The 15,071-nt window shown below is 35.6% G+C and overlaps 1 protein-coding gene and 1 long non-coding RNA gene across 3 annotated transcripts; both read left to right on the top strand.

Annotated features, from left to right (window-relative positions):
• Nucleotides 1-615: 615 nt before the first annotated feature.
• LOC105355966 lies at nucleotides 616-3,998 on the top strand. 2 transcript variants are annotated; one of them, XM_011485498.2, is made up of 6 exons: nucleotides 616-796; nucleotides 1,092-1,433; nucleotides 2,164-2,263; nucleotides 2,348-2,391; nucleotides 2,479-2,513; nucleotides 2,700-3,998. In XM_011485498.2, exons 1-6 carry the CDS (start codon nucleotides 736-738, stop codon nucleotides 2,829-2,831), a joined length of 714 nt encoding a protein of 237 aa, XP_011483800.1. In that variant the 5' UTR covers nucleotides 616-735; the 3' UTR covers nucleotides 2,832-3,998. The 2 variants fall into 2 exon arrangements, with proteins under 2 accessions (XP_011483800.1, XP_023820467.1); XM_023964699.1 differs by lacking the exon at nucleotides 616-796 and having other exon boundaries at nucleotides 904-1,433.
• A 2,109-nt stretch (nucleotides 3,999-6,107) lies between these two features.
• On the top strand, nucleotides 6,108-8,826 carry LOC105355965. Its single transcript, XR_002874978.1, has 4 exons — nucleotides 6,108-6,385; nucleotides 6,670-7,011; nucleotides 7,461-7,566; nucleotides 7,648-8,826. It is a non-coding gene; the product is annotated as an uncharacterized LOC105355965 (long non-coding RNA).
• Nucleotides 8,827-15,071: the final 6,245 nt, after the last annotated feature.

The raw sequence follows: 15,071 nt of genomic DNA, 5'->3' as shown, positions 1-15,071 counted from the left end.
TTGAGCTATCTTAGTTGACCCCACCCTTGCATTGACGTGTTCTCCCTACCATGACAAAGGTGGAAAGATTTCATGTAATCCATGGACACCAGAGAAGATCACAAATCATTGAAGAAAAAAGGTTCAGAGCACTGTCTAGATGACCCAACTCCCAACGTTAAAGTGCCTAGGATAGCACAAGGGTTACGATAAAACTGTGCACCTGATCAAAAAGAGGAGAATCTTGAGTTCACACGTGTGCATTGAAACAACTCATCATCAAGCAAAGCGTCAGTTGAAGGAAAATAAAGGGTTTTGGAACGAGCAGACCACAGAGTTTGCCTATGGTTTGGCTCTACATTGTTTTTCCTTACATGTTTATTTATTTTTCTATTTTTTCATTTGTTTGGTAAACTGAGCGCCAATGTTTTGAAGTCCGATTAATACTAAGCTCTTCCACAATATGACCACACGAGGTCACTGTTGCGCAGAAGATCAAGAAGAACTCCAACTTGGTTCTTCACAAGTAAGTTCACAAGAGAAGGATGGAGTTTAGCCCAGACCTTAGTAACGCCCTTTAATTATAGAGAACCTGTTGGTCTTGCCTGGGTTTCTTTATCTGCTGTTCTTCTCTCTTACAAGCGTGCACTTACTCATTATATTTAGATATTTTATGTTGTAAAATAAAAACTAAAAATCTAAGTCTTTTTTTATCTTGGCAAATTTGGGAGATATTTTCGGGAGATTCGGTTTTCCATGATGAAGCTTTATGAGAGATTATCTTATTTATGCATGCTTTACGTCACATTACAGCCAGGTAAGTTAAAAGATTCTATTTTTTTTTAACAGAAAGCATCCTTATCAAATATGTTAAAATTGTTTTCTTTTTCTTTTTTTTTTGTTAATTACATGAAGTGTACAAAGTCTATAAAACAAACATACACATATTAGTCATAGGGTGATTACTTACATAATTTATAACTTCATACTGGTTTTAGCACAAAGTAAAAACAATGCATTAAACTGTTAATATTTACATAGATATATATTTCCATCTCTTTGTTCTCTGCTTTTACCAACAACAATTATCATTATCTGTATCTTTTGTACAGTTTTTTTGGCGCAAAAAGTTGAAGTCTTGTCTCAAGTGACTGGATATGTTGGCCATGATGTCACCCTGCCATGCAGTTTTATTCAAGGGACAAATGATTCCAATGTTACTCAGAGTCAGTGGGACTTCCTGTCACCAGATGGAAATAAAACTCTTATCATGGTCTTTAACAAACAATATGGAAAAAGTGTTCATGAGTCTCATTTGAAGGGGAGAGTGGACATGGATGGTCAATCGTTACAAATTAAGAATGTGGCATTTTCAGATGCCGGGTCTTACATCTGCATTATTAACACTTTTCCATCTGGAAAATTTGAAAGCACAACCAAACTTGATGTTCAAGGTGAGTAAAAAACACTTTTCATCAAATCGTTCTGTTGTTTGAGAGTTAAAAAAAACATCAAATCGAATAATCCACAGACATCACCATACAGAAATACTTCACACTAAAAATATTAAACAACTATGAAACAAACATTTAAAAATTCAATGTCATTTATTTTGTTCTATAGATGCTATTTTTGTATCATACTTTAGAAATAAAATCTTTCTCCTAACTACTATTCCTGTCCAAATTCAGTTCTTCACTTTGACACTAGTAGTTCTGGAGCTTTAATACTTATTGGTCTCAGTCATGCCTTTAGTTTTTACCACAAAGTGTCAATTGCACCCTTACTGTACTTACAGTCATTTTTTATCTTCAATAAGTTGATGTCCTTAAGTTAAAAGTAAACCGTCATTAGTTGTCACAGCTTTACGTGTACAAAACATGCTCTCCACAGTTGACCCAGCAGAACAATGAGCTACTGCCACAGCCACAGTCAGGAGCAATATGGTGGTTTAATCCCAAATCCCAAATCTAGAGCACACTGATGGACAAAATATTTTTTCAAGAGATTATTATGGATACCAGTTTCTTTCTTGAAGTATTAGTGAATTACTTACAAATTCCTGTGATTAAAATAATTTTTGATCAAATTGTGCCGTTAACATGGAGTTATAATAAATGTTATGTGTCTGGAGTCAGGTTTGACACACCGAATAATTTAGCTCTGAATCTTTTTTTTCCCCAGAACTGAAACCTATGCCGTCTTGGTATATTTATGTAATAGTTTCTTGTTTCTTGCTCCTGCTGCTGATCCTGTCAGTCACTGCGTACTTCTTCTGCAGAAGGTGTGTTTGGGTCTATATGTGAAAATGTTTGGTTTCATAGTGGCCATTTAGAAATACTTGATTTTTTTGTTTCTTTTTTCTCAGATGTGACTGTAAAAGGGGACATGAACATCAACAAGGGAATGCACGTGTGTCACCTCTCAATTCTGTCTTTTATTGCCTTTCCACTTTTTGATTTCAGCTTCTATTAATAAAGTTTGTGATTTTTTTTTTAGGTATATGTGAGACAGACCTTTCTGCAGGAAAGGAGGTGAGCTTCTCTTTTTTTTCAAGGCGACATTTATTTATTCATTATTCACTTTAGTGAATTACTATTGAGCCCGTGTCCTGACATTAAGATATAAAAATACATCTTGTTCCCCAGGACACGGGCTCCGTAAATTACAGTAAACTTGCAGTAAATAAATAGAGATAAACTTTTTTCGTGCTCATGTAGGAAGTGGTCTACGCTGGTGTGAAGATTAAGAAAACCAAGAAAGCTTCTTCGTCTAAAACCAAGCATGAAGACTCTGCACACTCTGACAATGTCATCTACTCTCATGTAAATGTTTTTCACCAACAAAATTAATGAATCCATGTTTGAAGTGAATCTGTATTTCCCTTACATGTGTGTTATTTTTATCTGTGAATTAAACAACAAAGCCTTTTAGCAGCTCAGGTCTGAGCATGTGCACTCATGTCAGACAGAAATAGACAGAGGACGACAACTCAGAACAGAAACTGATACTTAGTGTGAAATTAATAGTGGGTTGGAAAGATAATTTTTTGGAAGCTTTGAGAAAATTAATTTTTAGATATGATTAAATAAAACATTTTGGAAACAAAACATTTTTTTGTGTTTATAATAATCTCAATTGCTGCTTTACATATTTGTTGTAGTTTTTTTTCCAAAATTGGTAAAACTACCTTTCTGAATTCACACAACTAACTCCTCTTAAATGTATTTTCTCTAAAAATATTGTTGTACTGTTCTACTTCCACACTGGAAAGTAGAAGCAGCTACTAAGGCTTTTCTTCTAAAACCTCAGTTCATAAAACATTGATGAATAAAAATACATTTTCTGTCTTTAAAGTTGACAAATCTCGTGAGAATGTTACAACACCCAGTTTACTCTGCACAAAAGTGCTGACCTGCCAAAGTTTGGTATATGTTCACACTAATAATCTAAAATTTTCATGTGCTAAAAAGGAGGATGATGCTAATAAAAGAAGCAAAGCGGAGCTTTGACAGTTTATAGAGAAAAGCCACTTTGATACAAGTCTGTGCAAAAGCCTCAAGATTGAGGAACTTCAAATGAGAAAAAGATTCTGGCACGACATTCATGGTTAATTTTTCTTTTTTCGCGTGTTTCTGACTGAGTTCCTCTGAAACAACGGGAACAGGGTTGCAAAACTGTGTTGCTACACGAATGCAATGTAGAGTGGTAAAGTTGATCTTTGTGATTCTGTGGTTGAAGAGTGTTAACAACAGGAAGCAGACATCTGTGTTGTCCCCTAATCTTGTTCTGTAAACAGAATGAGGCTACAAAGTGTGAGACATGGTGTGAAAATGGGATGTTTCTTGTGATGTTTTTTGTTGAATAAACCTTTTTAGAAACATGAAGAAAAAAAAGCTTTTTCATTTTTCTTGGAGACTTGAAACTTAACTAAATTGCAATAATTAAACCTTATTTAAGATTGTCTAATAGAGTTGTAAAAGCAAATAAAGCATGACACTTCCTGTCTGACTGGTAAAACATATTAGTATTTCACCAATAAAGATACGTATTAAAAACATGTGTTTGTTCTCACACATGTTTATAAAAGAGGGACAGAAATGCATCTGATGAAGCAACTTTTTTGGGTTCTTTAAAAGTGTGGATAAGTAAAATTAAAAATATATATATTTCTCAGTAACAGACAAAACATATTGTCTTCTCTGAGCACCCCAATCAAACCAATTTAGAGTTTTCCTCAGTTCTATAGATTTCCAAACATCACCTTATGGATCAGCTGAGGTAGAGATTTCCGTTAAACATAATTTTTGCTTCAGTGTTGTAGATTCTAATGAACTGATGATTCCAGAAAATGATCTAAAACCTTCCAGTAAACCTAAATAAACCATTAGATCCGTCCAAAAGTAATTGTTAATCTCTTGAATTTTGGACCCACAGTGACCGAGAAACATAATTTAAATGAAATTGACGTCTTACTGACCTTTACCATCCTCTTGTGGTCTGTTAAGTTGCCTGTCCCTCAGACTTTAAAAACTGTGTCCTTGAGGTCTTTGAAAATGTCATTGTGTTTTGTTTGTTTTTGTTTTTATCAGAAGTTGAGTCTTCTCACAATAAAATATGAAAAAAAATATTTTTAAACTCTTTTTTATTACACCCTAAACTAACTAAACTCCTGGGTTCAACAACTTCAGACACATCTTGATTCATGTGGCAATAACCTAACAGGCAGACCTCAGGTTTCTGCCTGAAAAGGCTTTTGTAAGGCAAATAGTGTCACCTCAGCCAGCAATGCCACTGGACTACTAAACATGGAGGGAAGATGTTGTGGAAAAAATGATCACATTTTTAAATTTTGGTTTCTATGCCATGAAGAATAAAAAAGGATGTGTGTCTACAGTGAAGGACATCAACTGTCGAACACGGAGTACAATGTGTGATGGTATGGGGCTGTTTTACTGGCTCCAGGGTCAGTGACTTGTTTTGGGTGAGAGATATCCTTGTAACAATAGGAATTATGGATGTTGTGTACATGTTCTGGCTGTGCAAAAGGAAACTGAGTGTTTGCATGAACGAGAGGATGCACCTATTACTTTTAAGATGTAAATCTGTCTTTAGTAGCCTTACGTATTTTTGAGTATAAGTCGCACCAGAGTACGAGTCACAGAGTAAAGGTTGCAGGTGCAAAAAAAAAAAAATCATAATAAAGAAGAAAAAACATGTAGGTTGCTCCCAAGCCTTAGTGCCCAGCGTAATGCTACGTTCACACCAAATGCAAGTCACACGTCAATAGAGGCGGTGGGCCAGAACATGACGCGCTTCAAATTCATTGGTCAACGTTTTTTTTCAAAATGCGTTCATAAAAATATTGGGCACTCCTTGGTGTATATGCCAGTAATCTGCAGAAGAGTTTGGATGACAGTTTGTGCTCAGAGCTGGTTGAAAAAAGAAGAGATGCTTGACATTGCAGATGCAGAAAGGAAATAAAATGCTTCAAATAGCAAACTGTCAGCTGATGGTGAGCGTTTAGGAACCACAAGGCCACAGTGTGTGTAGACAACTCAGTTTGACTTTCCACTGTTTGTCATTCCAGATATTTGGTAATGTTGTTAAATCTTAGGAATAGTAGAAATCACATATTTCTTACTTTATGTATGTGTTTGCTTGTATGCAAAATATGTAAAATACACTTTTTGACCACACAAGTTCACTATCACACAGTAGACTGTTAGAAAGTCTTGGCTGACTTTAGAATTCATGCTGGCTGAACTAACTCAACCAAGAAAAATGATCGACTTCTCTTTTATTTACAATTCTAATTGCATGCCAAAGATGTAAGGCACTAAACGTAGCCTACTCCTCTTTATAGTTATTTTTAATTTTTTTCAATTCAATTCAATTTCTTTATTTCAAACACAAATGAAAATAACCACAAGATTTTATAATAGATTAAACAAGACGGTGTCCTTTAAAGGAGTCGGTTAAAGAGAAATCTTCTATGATCCCACCCCTTTTTAACAATGCCTGATGACGGACGTTTTTCTATTCACAGTTTGGTTAAAAACATTTACATTGCATTCTGCATAGCACCTATGCAGAACGGACAAGTTCATTGTTGCTTAAGCTTAAGGACAGAGTTTAGCCTAGACCTTGCTGGAACTATTGAAAGCCTGTCTATCATTTAGAAATAGTGACCTTAAGTTGCAGCGTCTGAGTTCCTTTTCTATTTTTTTACAAGCGTACATTATTATCATTGGTTTCTGCTGCAAACTTACTCTATTTGTCTTGTTGTAAAAAAAAAAAAAGTCTCCGAGAACGGAGCACGGAACAGTTCAGTTGCGCATGATGAAGCTTTGCAAGAGAATCTGTCATCTATTGTTGTGGACGATCACCCTTACATTACACCCATGTAAGTCTGAAGTTGTTAAATTTCTTTTCCTGGAATAAAAAAAGATATATACTTAATACAAAGGTTAAAATTCAGCTTTTTTCTGAATATGAAGAGTCTGGAATAAAGTCTGGAATAAATCAAACAAAACTATGATCACATAGTCACATAATGATAATTTCTTAAAACATTTTTTGTAATACCTGTCTTTGCAAAAAAATGGAAAAGAAAGCTTTCAATTTGCCCATTATTTATTTATTTGTTCTTTTATTTGACCAACAACAATTATTTTTATCGTTTTACAGGTTTTTGGGCGCAAAAAGTTGAAGTCTTGTCTCAAGTGACTGGATATGTTGGCCATGATGTCACCCTGCCATGCAGTTTTATTCAAGGGATAAATGATTACAATGTTACTCAGAGTCAGTGGGACTTCCTGTCACCAGATGGAAATAAAACCAAGATCATGGTCTTTAACAAACAATATGGAAAAGGTGTTTATGAGTCTCATTTGAAGGGGAGAGTGGACATGGATGATCAATCGTTACAAATTAAGAATGTGGAATTGTCAGATGCAGGGTCTTACATCTGCACCATTAACACTTTTCCATCTGGAAGATTTCATGATGCAACGGAACTTCATGTTCAAGGTAAAAAAAAAATCCCATATGATCAGATGTTGGAGAATTTACAAAGATCCTCTCCTTTGAATACTGCGTACTTTCTTGGATGAAGAACTTTCTCTGTAAATTTTAAGCTCAAAATCTTCATCTCCAATAAATTTAAGTCAGAATCAGACTCAGACATGTAAACATGGCTGTTTACTTATCTTAGTCACATAAATATTTAGAAACGTTTTTGCTCTTATTATCTCTTTCTGCAATAACAGAGAATCATAAAGATAAAAGGAAAAAATAATAAACTAACGTTTTGAAGTGATATACACAGTTTTCATAGTTTAGTTTGAAATAAACTAAACTAAAATGAAATTACATTTAAACAGTTTTTTCATTATCAACATGAAGCTGTATGTTGTGGTTTCTGCTGTCAGGTTTGACACAGAGTTATTTATGTATAGATGTGTTTATTTTTCCCCCAGAACTGAAGCTAGTGTCGTTTTGGTTCATTCATGGCACGGCTTTTGGTTTCTTGCTGCTGTTGATGACCCTGCCAGTCGCCACATACTTCTTCCGCATCAGGCGCTTGTATGTACCTGTGTTCCTGTTTAGTCTTGTAGTGGTCATTTATGTGCAGAAAATGACAACTTCTTTTCTTTTTTTCCTCAGATGTGACTGTACAAGCAGGAGCCGTGTCCACAAATAGGTTATTTCATGTGGTCACCACTACAATATCTCAATTTTGTTTATTATTATCTACAAGTAACTTCACGCTTTGTTCTTTTCTAATCTTGTTAAAGTGCCCAAGTCTTTTCATGTTCATAATCCCATACATTTAAATGTATGTATGTAAAATCAAGTATTTTACATGTATAAATGTTATTTTTATTTATGTTTTTAAAGCATATAATGAAGCCTTTAAAGCAGTTCATGTGTTCAACACAAAAATTATTTCTTAGTATGACACTGATGGTTTGTTGCAAAAAAAAGATTTATTTTCACTTTGAAAAGAAAATTCATATTTAGAGATATTTAGAGATTTAAAACATTCTATGAAATAAATAATGAATTTGAGTTTGAATGAATTTTCTGTCATCTTAATGCTTTATTCAGTAGTTGTTCACACTGGTAAAACAAATGTGCTGGTCCAAAAAAGGAGAAAAATGTTCAGAGATGGAGCCAAGAGAAGACACTTTAACGTGCTGGTCTGTGCCAAAATCAAGTGACTCAGGAAACTTAAATGAGAAAAAGATTCTGTCTCTTGTTTGTTTCATTTGTTGGTACTAAAGTGGACAAACATTGATGTTACTGTGATCTCAGTTTTTGATTTATTTAACAGGATTTTGTTGAGTTTTTTTTTGTTTGCTCACTATGCTGAGTGAAGCATTGCTCAAAGTAAAAGTCAGGGTGAATTTTTTTAAGGTATTTCTGGCTTTCAGATTCTCTATTTACAATAAGAACAGATTTGTAAAATGGTGTTGTACACCTGCATCACGAAGTTAAAGTGAAGTGGTAAAGTTGACTTTTTCAGATTCTGTGGGTGAAGTGAGGAAGTAAACATTAGCGCCATCCTGTGGCCTCACTCTGTAGACTGGGGCGGGGTCTGTGAGCATCTATTTTGTGACTGTTTTTGTTAAAGAAATAGTTTTAGAAACATGTAAAATATAGTTATTGTATTTGTTTATTTTTTTTCAAAAATTGTAGCTTGACTAAAATACAGAGGTGATCCGATTTTTTCGTATTTTATTATTAGAGTCACAAAACCAAAGAAGAATATGAGATTTCCGCTCTGGGTGACAATATGTTAATCTGGGATTAATGCAACCACTAAACTTTAAAATAACATAACCTGGATGAGAATATTCATCAACAAAATATTTTAGTAATAATTTTATAAAAATAATAGTAAATATAATTTTAACAAGCATTAAATATTACTTAAGTTTAAAGAGATAAATATGCATTTTAATCTGATCTTTTTTTTTTTCATTTTAAAGCAGGGAAGTTCTATGTTAGCAGAGCAGTGCTATGAGCTATCAAATGATTCTCTTGTGTAGTGAGTTTCATTTTGAGTGGTCTTACTTCTCAGAGCAGGGAGGTAAAAAGAGTTCTGTTGCAATGTTGGATTCTTTTACAAGTGCATGTAGTTAGTGGTGGAAGGGAATGAGTCAAATAATGAGTCACCTGGGAAAATGAGTCTTGATTCACGAGTTAGTAAAGTGACTCGCTAGTATTGAATGATTCGTTCATGACTCGCACATCACTACAAAAAACACTTAAGTAGGTTTTAAACTGGTTTTTAAAAAAAGTATTGTCGTGTCATGTCAAGCCGCAACAGAAGGTTCATCAAGCTTTAAGTCTCCCTTACCAGTGTTCCAACTTTTCTCAATTATTTGAAACCTTTATGACTGTTTTCTGTTTGTACTGGAACCCACTGTTATACTCTGCCTTTATGCGCTTTAGTTCAACAATGTTGTACAGCTGACAAAAATGTCAAGAAAAAGGCAACTAGCAAAAGAAGAGACAGTTTGTTTTTTTTGGTGGGAAAATAAAGCGACAGCCTGAGGGTAACATTAAAAAGCTGGAAGGCAAAATGTGTTTGTGTGTTAAAATAATGTTTTTTGCTTTCTGAGCCACCTGCGTCTCCCACAAATTGTTTTTAACCTCACAGGGTCACTGTTGTAGAGTAGACAGTCAGAAAGTCTGCTCTAGACTAAAGTGAAAGACAGGATCCACTCCTCTAGGAGGAAGACTGCATGCTCAAGATGCAAAGGATCAATATGCTTTAAGAAAACACACTCCTTATCGTGAGTAAATTCACTGTTAGTTACATAAGTTTTCATGAGAAAGAACAAGTTTAGCCCAGAATTTACAGGAAATTCTGTTGATAGGTATGAGATAGTCATTTTAATTCACAGCAGCTGAGTTCCTTTTTCTACTTTTCTTGTCTCTTACCTGTTACATTCACACTATCACCAACAGCTTCTGTTGCCAAGTTTGTTTTGTAGCTCAGACAGACAAACTCTGTGGGATTTGAACTTTGTTTTTTTTTGTACAATTTCAAATAAAAAATTTAACAATAACTAGTTTCAGTTCAGATGATGAAGGCTTGTAATAGATTTTCTCATCTACTGTTGTGTTTGATTTTCATCGCATTACTGCCACGTAAGTCCAGAGTTTTTAGTCTTTTCTCTTCATGTATTCTTTTTTGTTCTTCAAAGACTAAGCACAACTAAAATTGCTTAATTATCACATTATTTTAAGGCACACAAATGCTTTAAAATCATGAAATAAAAATTTCAAAATAGTTTTTTGTCTTTTAATGTGTACTTCTCTTTTGCCATCACTAATTCTGTTTATTCTTACAGTTTTTTGGGCACAAAAAGTTGAAGTCTTGTCTCCAGTGACTGGATATGTTGGCCATGATGTCACCCTGCCATGCAGTTTTATTCAAGGGAAAGAATCTTCCAATGTTACTCAGAGTCAGTGGGACTTCCTGTCACCAGACGGGAATAAAACTCTTATTTTGGTCTTTAACAAACAACATGGAAAAGGTGTTCATGAGTCTCATTTGAAGGGGAGAGTGGACATGGATGATCAATTGTTACAAATTAAGAATGTGGAATTGTCAGATGCAGGGTCTTACATCTGCACCATTAACACTTATCCACTTGGATCATTTCATGATACAACTCAACTTCATGTTCAAAGTGAGTAAGAATATATATTTATACCAGTGGCCGGTTAATGTGAATATCTTAATCAAAAATCAGCACAATTTATCAACCGACTCACTGTTTTTTTTAAAACCTAAAAAACAATTTCTTTTAATTCAGTAAAAACTGAAACTTCTGACAAAGTTTCAGTTTTTCTGTAAAAAGACAGAAATGTGTAATCAGTCATTTTAATCAAAAGTAAAACAAATACAAAACTTCAAGCAGTATTAAAGGGCGCTAATGAAAATAAGCCTGGATTGTCACCACACTTTCAATAACATCCATCACAATTTTGCATTTTTATTCTGAACTTAACCATTTTTAAACGATGTTTGAAAGTAGAATACACTAATATTACTCCCCAATATTGAAAGATATGAATATTTGTAAGCTGGGGAAGGCCTAAAAGAAAATTTTAGAGTGAATCTATTTAGGCCAGGGGTCGGGAACCTATGGCTCTTTTGATGGTCACATGTGGCTCGCAGACAAATCTTTAATTATACTTTTTTTTTTCTCTCTCATTTGACCAGTCCTTCTCGGGCGCGATGCGATGCCAGAGGCGCGCAGTAGTAGCGGTGCTTAGAGAGAAAAATCTGCGCCAGCACTTTCAGTTTACTATTATCTATTATTTCACAGAGTTTGTACCAGCCGGAAACCTGTGAATTGCCGTGCCAAAAACTGCGCGCTCCCGTCTCTGAGAAAGAGCGCGCAGATGCGGAGACGGGATGTGTGAGGGAGAAAGCAGAGGGTGGGGGGGTATGGCGACAGGCAGCAGGTGAATCGCGCAGGGATTGTAAAAACGTAAACCCGCTGCCCGTCACTCACTGCAGCGTGTGAGTGTGAGTTTGGCTCCGCGTCTTTATGTGATCAGTCTGTCTCACATCTACAGAACATTCAGACCTACGATCACGTTTAAAGTCTCAACGCCTGCATGAAGCAGAAACTCAGCACGTATCAACCAGACTAGACCATCAGCAGAACTACCACGAGAAATACTCATAATTTATTAGCAACAGCATAACAATGTTATTAAAAAGAATCCACAGACTTATTGTACTCTAAAAATGTTGAAATTAAATCAAATGCACACATTCACTTGTATATTTAGTTTTAAACATATTGTCGCGGTCTGAGTTGGACTGGGTGGGTGTTAAAAGTTCTGGAGTTCATTAAACGCATCAAGCAGAGATCTGATTGGCCCTCAGTTCTGTCGCTCAGGCTGTTGTTAGGGAGTTTGGACCAATGGGGTTCAGCTATGGGCCGAATAAGAGAAATGGGAGGGCTGGAGCGGGAGCAGGGGAATATAAAGTTGGGAGAAGCGCTCTCGTCTCGGCGGGAGACATTCAGGAGTTGCTGAATTAATTGTACGGCGTTTTTTTACAGCCTGCAGTAACCAGAATAAAGAACCTTAAAAAAGGTTAAGTCTCCGTGCCTCAGTGTGGGAAAGGGACACTACATTATTGTATGGCTCTTTCGAAATTACATTTCAAAATATGTGGCGTTCATGGCTCTCTTGGCCAAAAAGGTTCCCGACCCCTGATTTAGGCTTTACTCACTTTTGGTATTACTTTTAAGTTTTAAAAAATACAAACTGCAGTTTTTGCTTTTTTCTGTTACTGGCTAAATTCACGGATCTAAATTATTATTAATCCAGGTTCTCAAAAGGCATATTTCCCTGAAATATTGTCTCAACACTGAATAACACTTCTACTCCGGAAAGGTAATTGACCGCACCACCACAGAGGTGTGACGTGTCAAGACACTGTTACACAGCATGACTGGTGTCTCTGAGGCTGCCCACAAGAAAAGGACACTTTCAAAAAATAAGCGTTGCTGTCAAGTGCAACAGCTCACCGCAGATGTTGCAAGCTTTTAGTTGAGGGTTTTAAGTTTTGTGTTTTGAATTCCAGTAGATCCATCCAGTAACACAAAGAAAGAAACAAGAACTACATGTTTAGTTCTGTTGAATATACAGGACATCCAGCCTGCAGAACACTGTTGTGTGTGTCAATCATCTCTGAATCATCAACATAAATTATGCCCATGAACTGTAAGCTTAAATAAAAACAGTTCTGTTGAAAACATTGGAAAACAGGAGCACTTCCACTTGGTAGTAAAAACAAAAGGATGTTTAGCAGCTAAAACAAACTAACAAGAATGATAAAAATGAGTTTTTTTGTAGTCAAGCTTTTAAAACTGGACCAGAGCAAACAGGAGGAATGTATAGATGAGTTACAGAATAAGAATGGCTGTTCATGAACTCTATGCAGACAGAAACACAAAGCACTAGCTGCAGTTCCATGTGCAAAATGTCTTTGATCGGATCAAAGATCGGATTAGAATTGAACTGTTTACATTGGTCCTGAAAAACTTTATCTGATTATATCAAATCCTGACCCAGAAGAATGGTTAGGATTAGGGTTAATAGGTGCCAACAACATTTAGCCTTGGAGGCATTTAAAATCTGTGGGGCGATGTTGCATATTCACGTGATTGTTTGCACTGTTTCTCAGGACTACGCACAACAGTTTTCCGCATTTAACAGTCGCTTGCGCCAGCTCACACACCGTTCTGAAGCTGCTCCTCTGCTCGGAGACACAGTTCTCCTGGAAGACTCGGTTCTCCTGAGTCCAGCAGCTCACTCACGAGGAGCAGCCAGCCCGTCCTGTTTGCGGTCCAAAGCCTTCTCTGGAGCGCCACACCGTCCATGCATGATGTCAAAGCCAGGCAGAAATGACCTACAATCGCAATAAATTAAAAATCAGCAAAACCCACCTATGACACATTTTTATTCTGATTACTTTTGTCCATTTAAACACAGCTAGTTACTTCAAATATTTTGTATGTGTTTGTGTTTAAGGCTGTTAAGTAACTGGTAAGTAATAGAAACTGTCACATCTGCAGAGATTTTGTCCAACAAGCTGTTGTTGTTTCAGAAAACTCATCAGGATGTTCTGCTGGTTGCATTGCCGGAATCGTGGTTGGATGTTTAGTTGTTGTTGTTGCAGCTTCTGCTGGAGGATACTCTGTGTATAACAAACGGTGAGTAAACAAATAGAAACAACGATGATGCACATTATTCTTACTTTTCTTTACAAGTATAGTAAAGTATGATTTAGTTTACTGATTCTGAATGTTAAGTATTTGTGACAGCGTGGCTTCTGGTGTAAGGTCACGAACTTGTTCAACCCTTGTGCTATCCTAGGCACTTTAACATTGGGAGTTGGGTCATCTAGACCCACTAGACAGTGCGCTGACCCTTTTTTCTTTAATGATATGTGAACCTCACTGATGTCTATGGATTACATGAAATCCTCTTCTCCTTTATCCACCTTTGTGATGGTAGGGAGAATACGTCAAAGTAAGGGTGGGGTCTTCTAAGATAGCACAAGGGTTAAAAAAGCATTTATTAAACTTTTTGTTTTACTTCTTCCATTAAAATGTGTCATGAAAGCAGGCTGACAGTTTTTAAACCAGCCTTTCAAAGCCAAACTTTACTTTTCAGTTTTTCTGTTTAGTGCTGCTATTTATTGAAGGTATTTGTAAAACTCTTTTAAATTTACTTTTATTTTATTTTTTATATTTCATTAACATTTAGACACAACAGAAAACATGATCCTCCCCCTTACAGAGCAGGTATGCATGTCATTTTTCCTTTGCTCTACTTAAAAAAAAACGATTATAATTCATATTAAAAAAACTGATTTTTGGCTTAAAACATAAAAACAAATTTCATATTTGTTCTTTTTTTTCTTTTAGAGCAAAACAATGTTTATGAGGAAATGTCATCATTCCATAGAAATGTTGGTAAATAAACAGAAGCTTTTCTGTCCACTTTAAACTATTTATTTTTTTGGGAAAAAAATGTTAAAACTGTGAAAAAAAATGATAAATTCTTCACTGAAAATGTTTGATCAAATAAATCACTCAAATGTTGTCGTTTTTTGTGAATGTTGCACACAAATGGAAGTGTTTGAATTTATCAGGTTCTTTTATTCATTATCTTGTTTTTCTCTCTTACTTTCAGTGACAGGAAAGCCTCAGGAAAAAACAAATTTCCTGAGGTACCTGGAGTCAGAATCAGACACCTGAGAGTCCATTTATTTTCTTTTATTTTTTTTTATTTTTTATTTTTTAAACTTGTCCTGTCCAACAGCTAGGCAAACAGATGAGAGCTGAGGGTCTCTTGTGTTGGACATATTTTATTTTAACAAGAGGGGTTATTCATCTTCAGACAAACCAAAGGTATGTCTGAATAAACCCCTTTTGTAATTGAGGCCAAACTTTATTAATTTCAATCATGTTTGAAAATCTTTGGTGTTGGACCGGACGGAAAAGGAAAGAGGGGAAGAAGAGAGAGGGACGTTAGAGAGAGGG

The sequence above is a fragment of the Oryzias latipes genome, chromosome 16 (assembly GCF_002234675.1).
Source record: "Oryzias latipes chromosome 16, ASM223467v1".
Lineage (NCBI taxonomy): Eukaryota > Metazoa > Chordata > Actinopteri > Beloniformes > Adrianichthyidae > Oryzias > Oryzias latipes.
The sequence above is the reverse complement of the archived record's forward strand: the minus strand, read 5'-3'. Positions and strand labels throughout refer to the sequence as shown.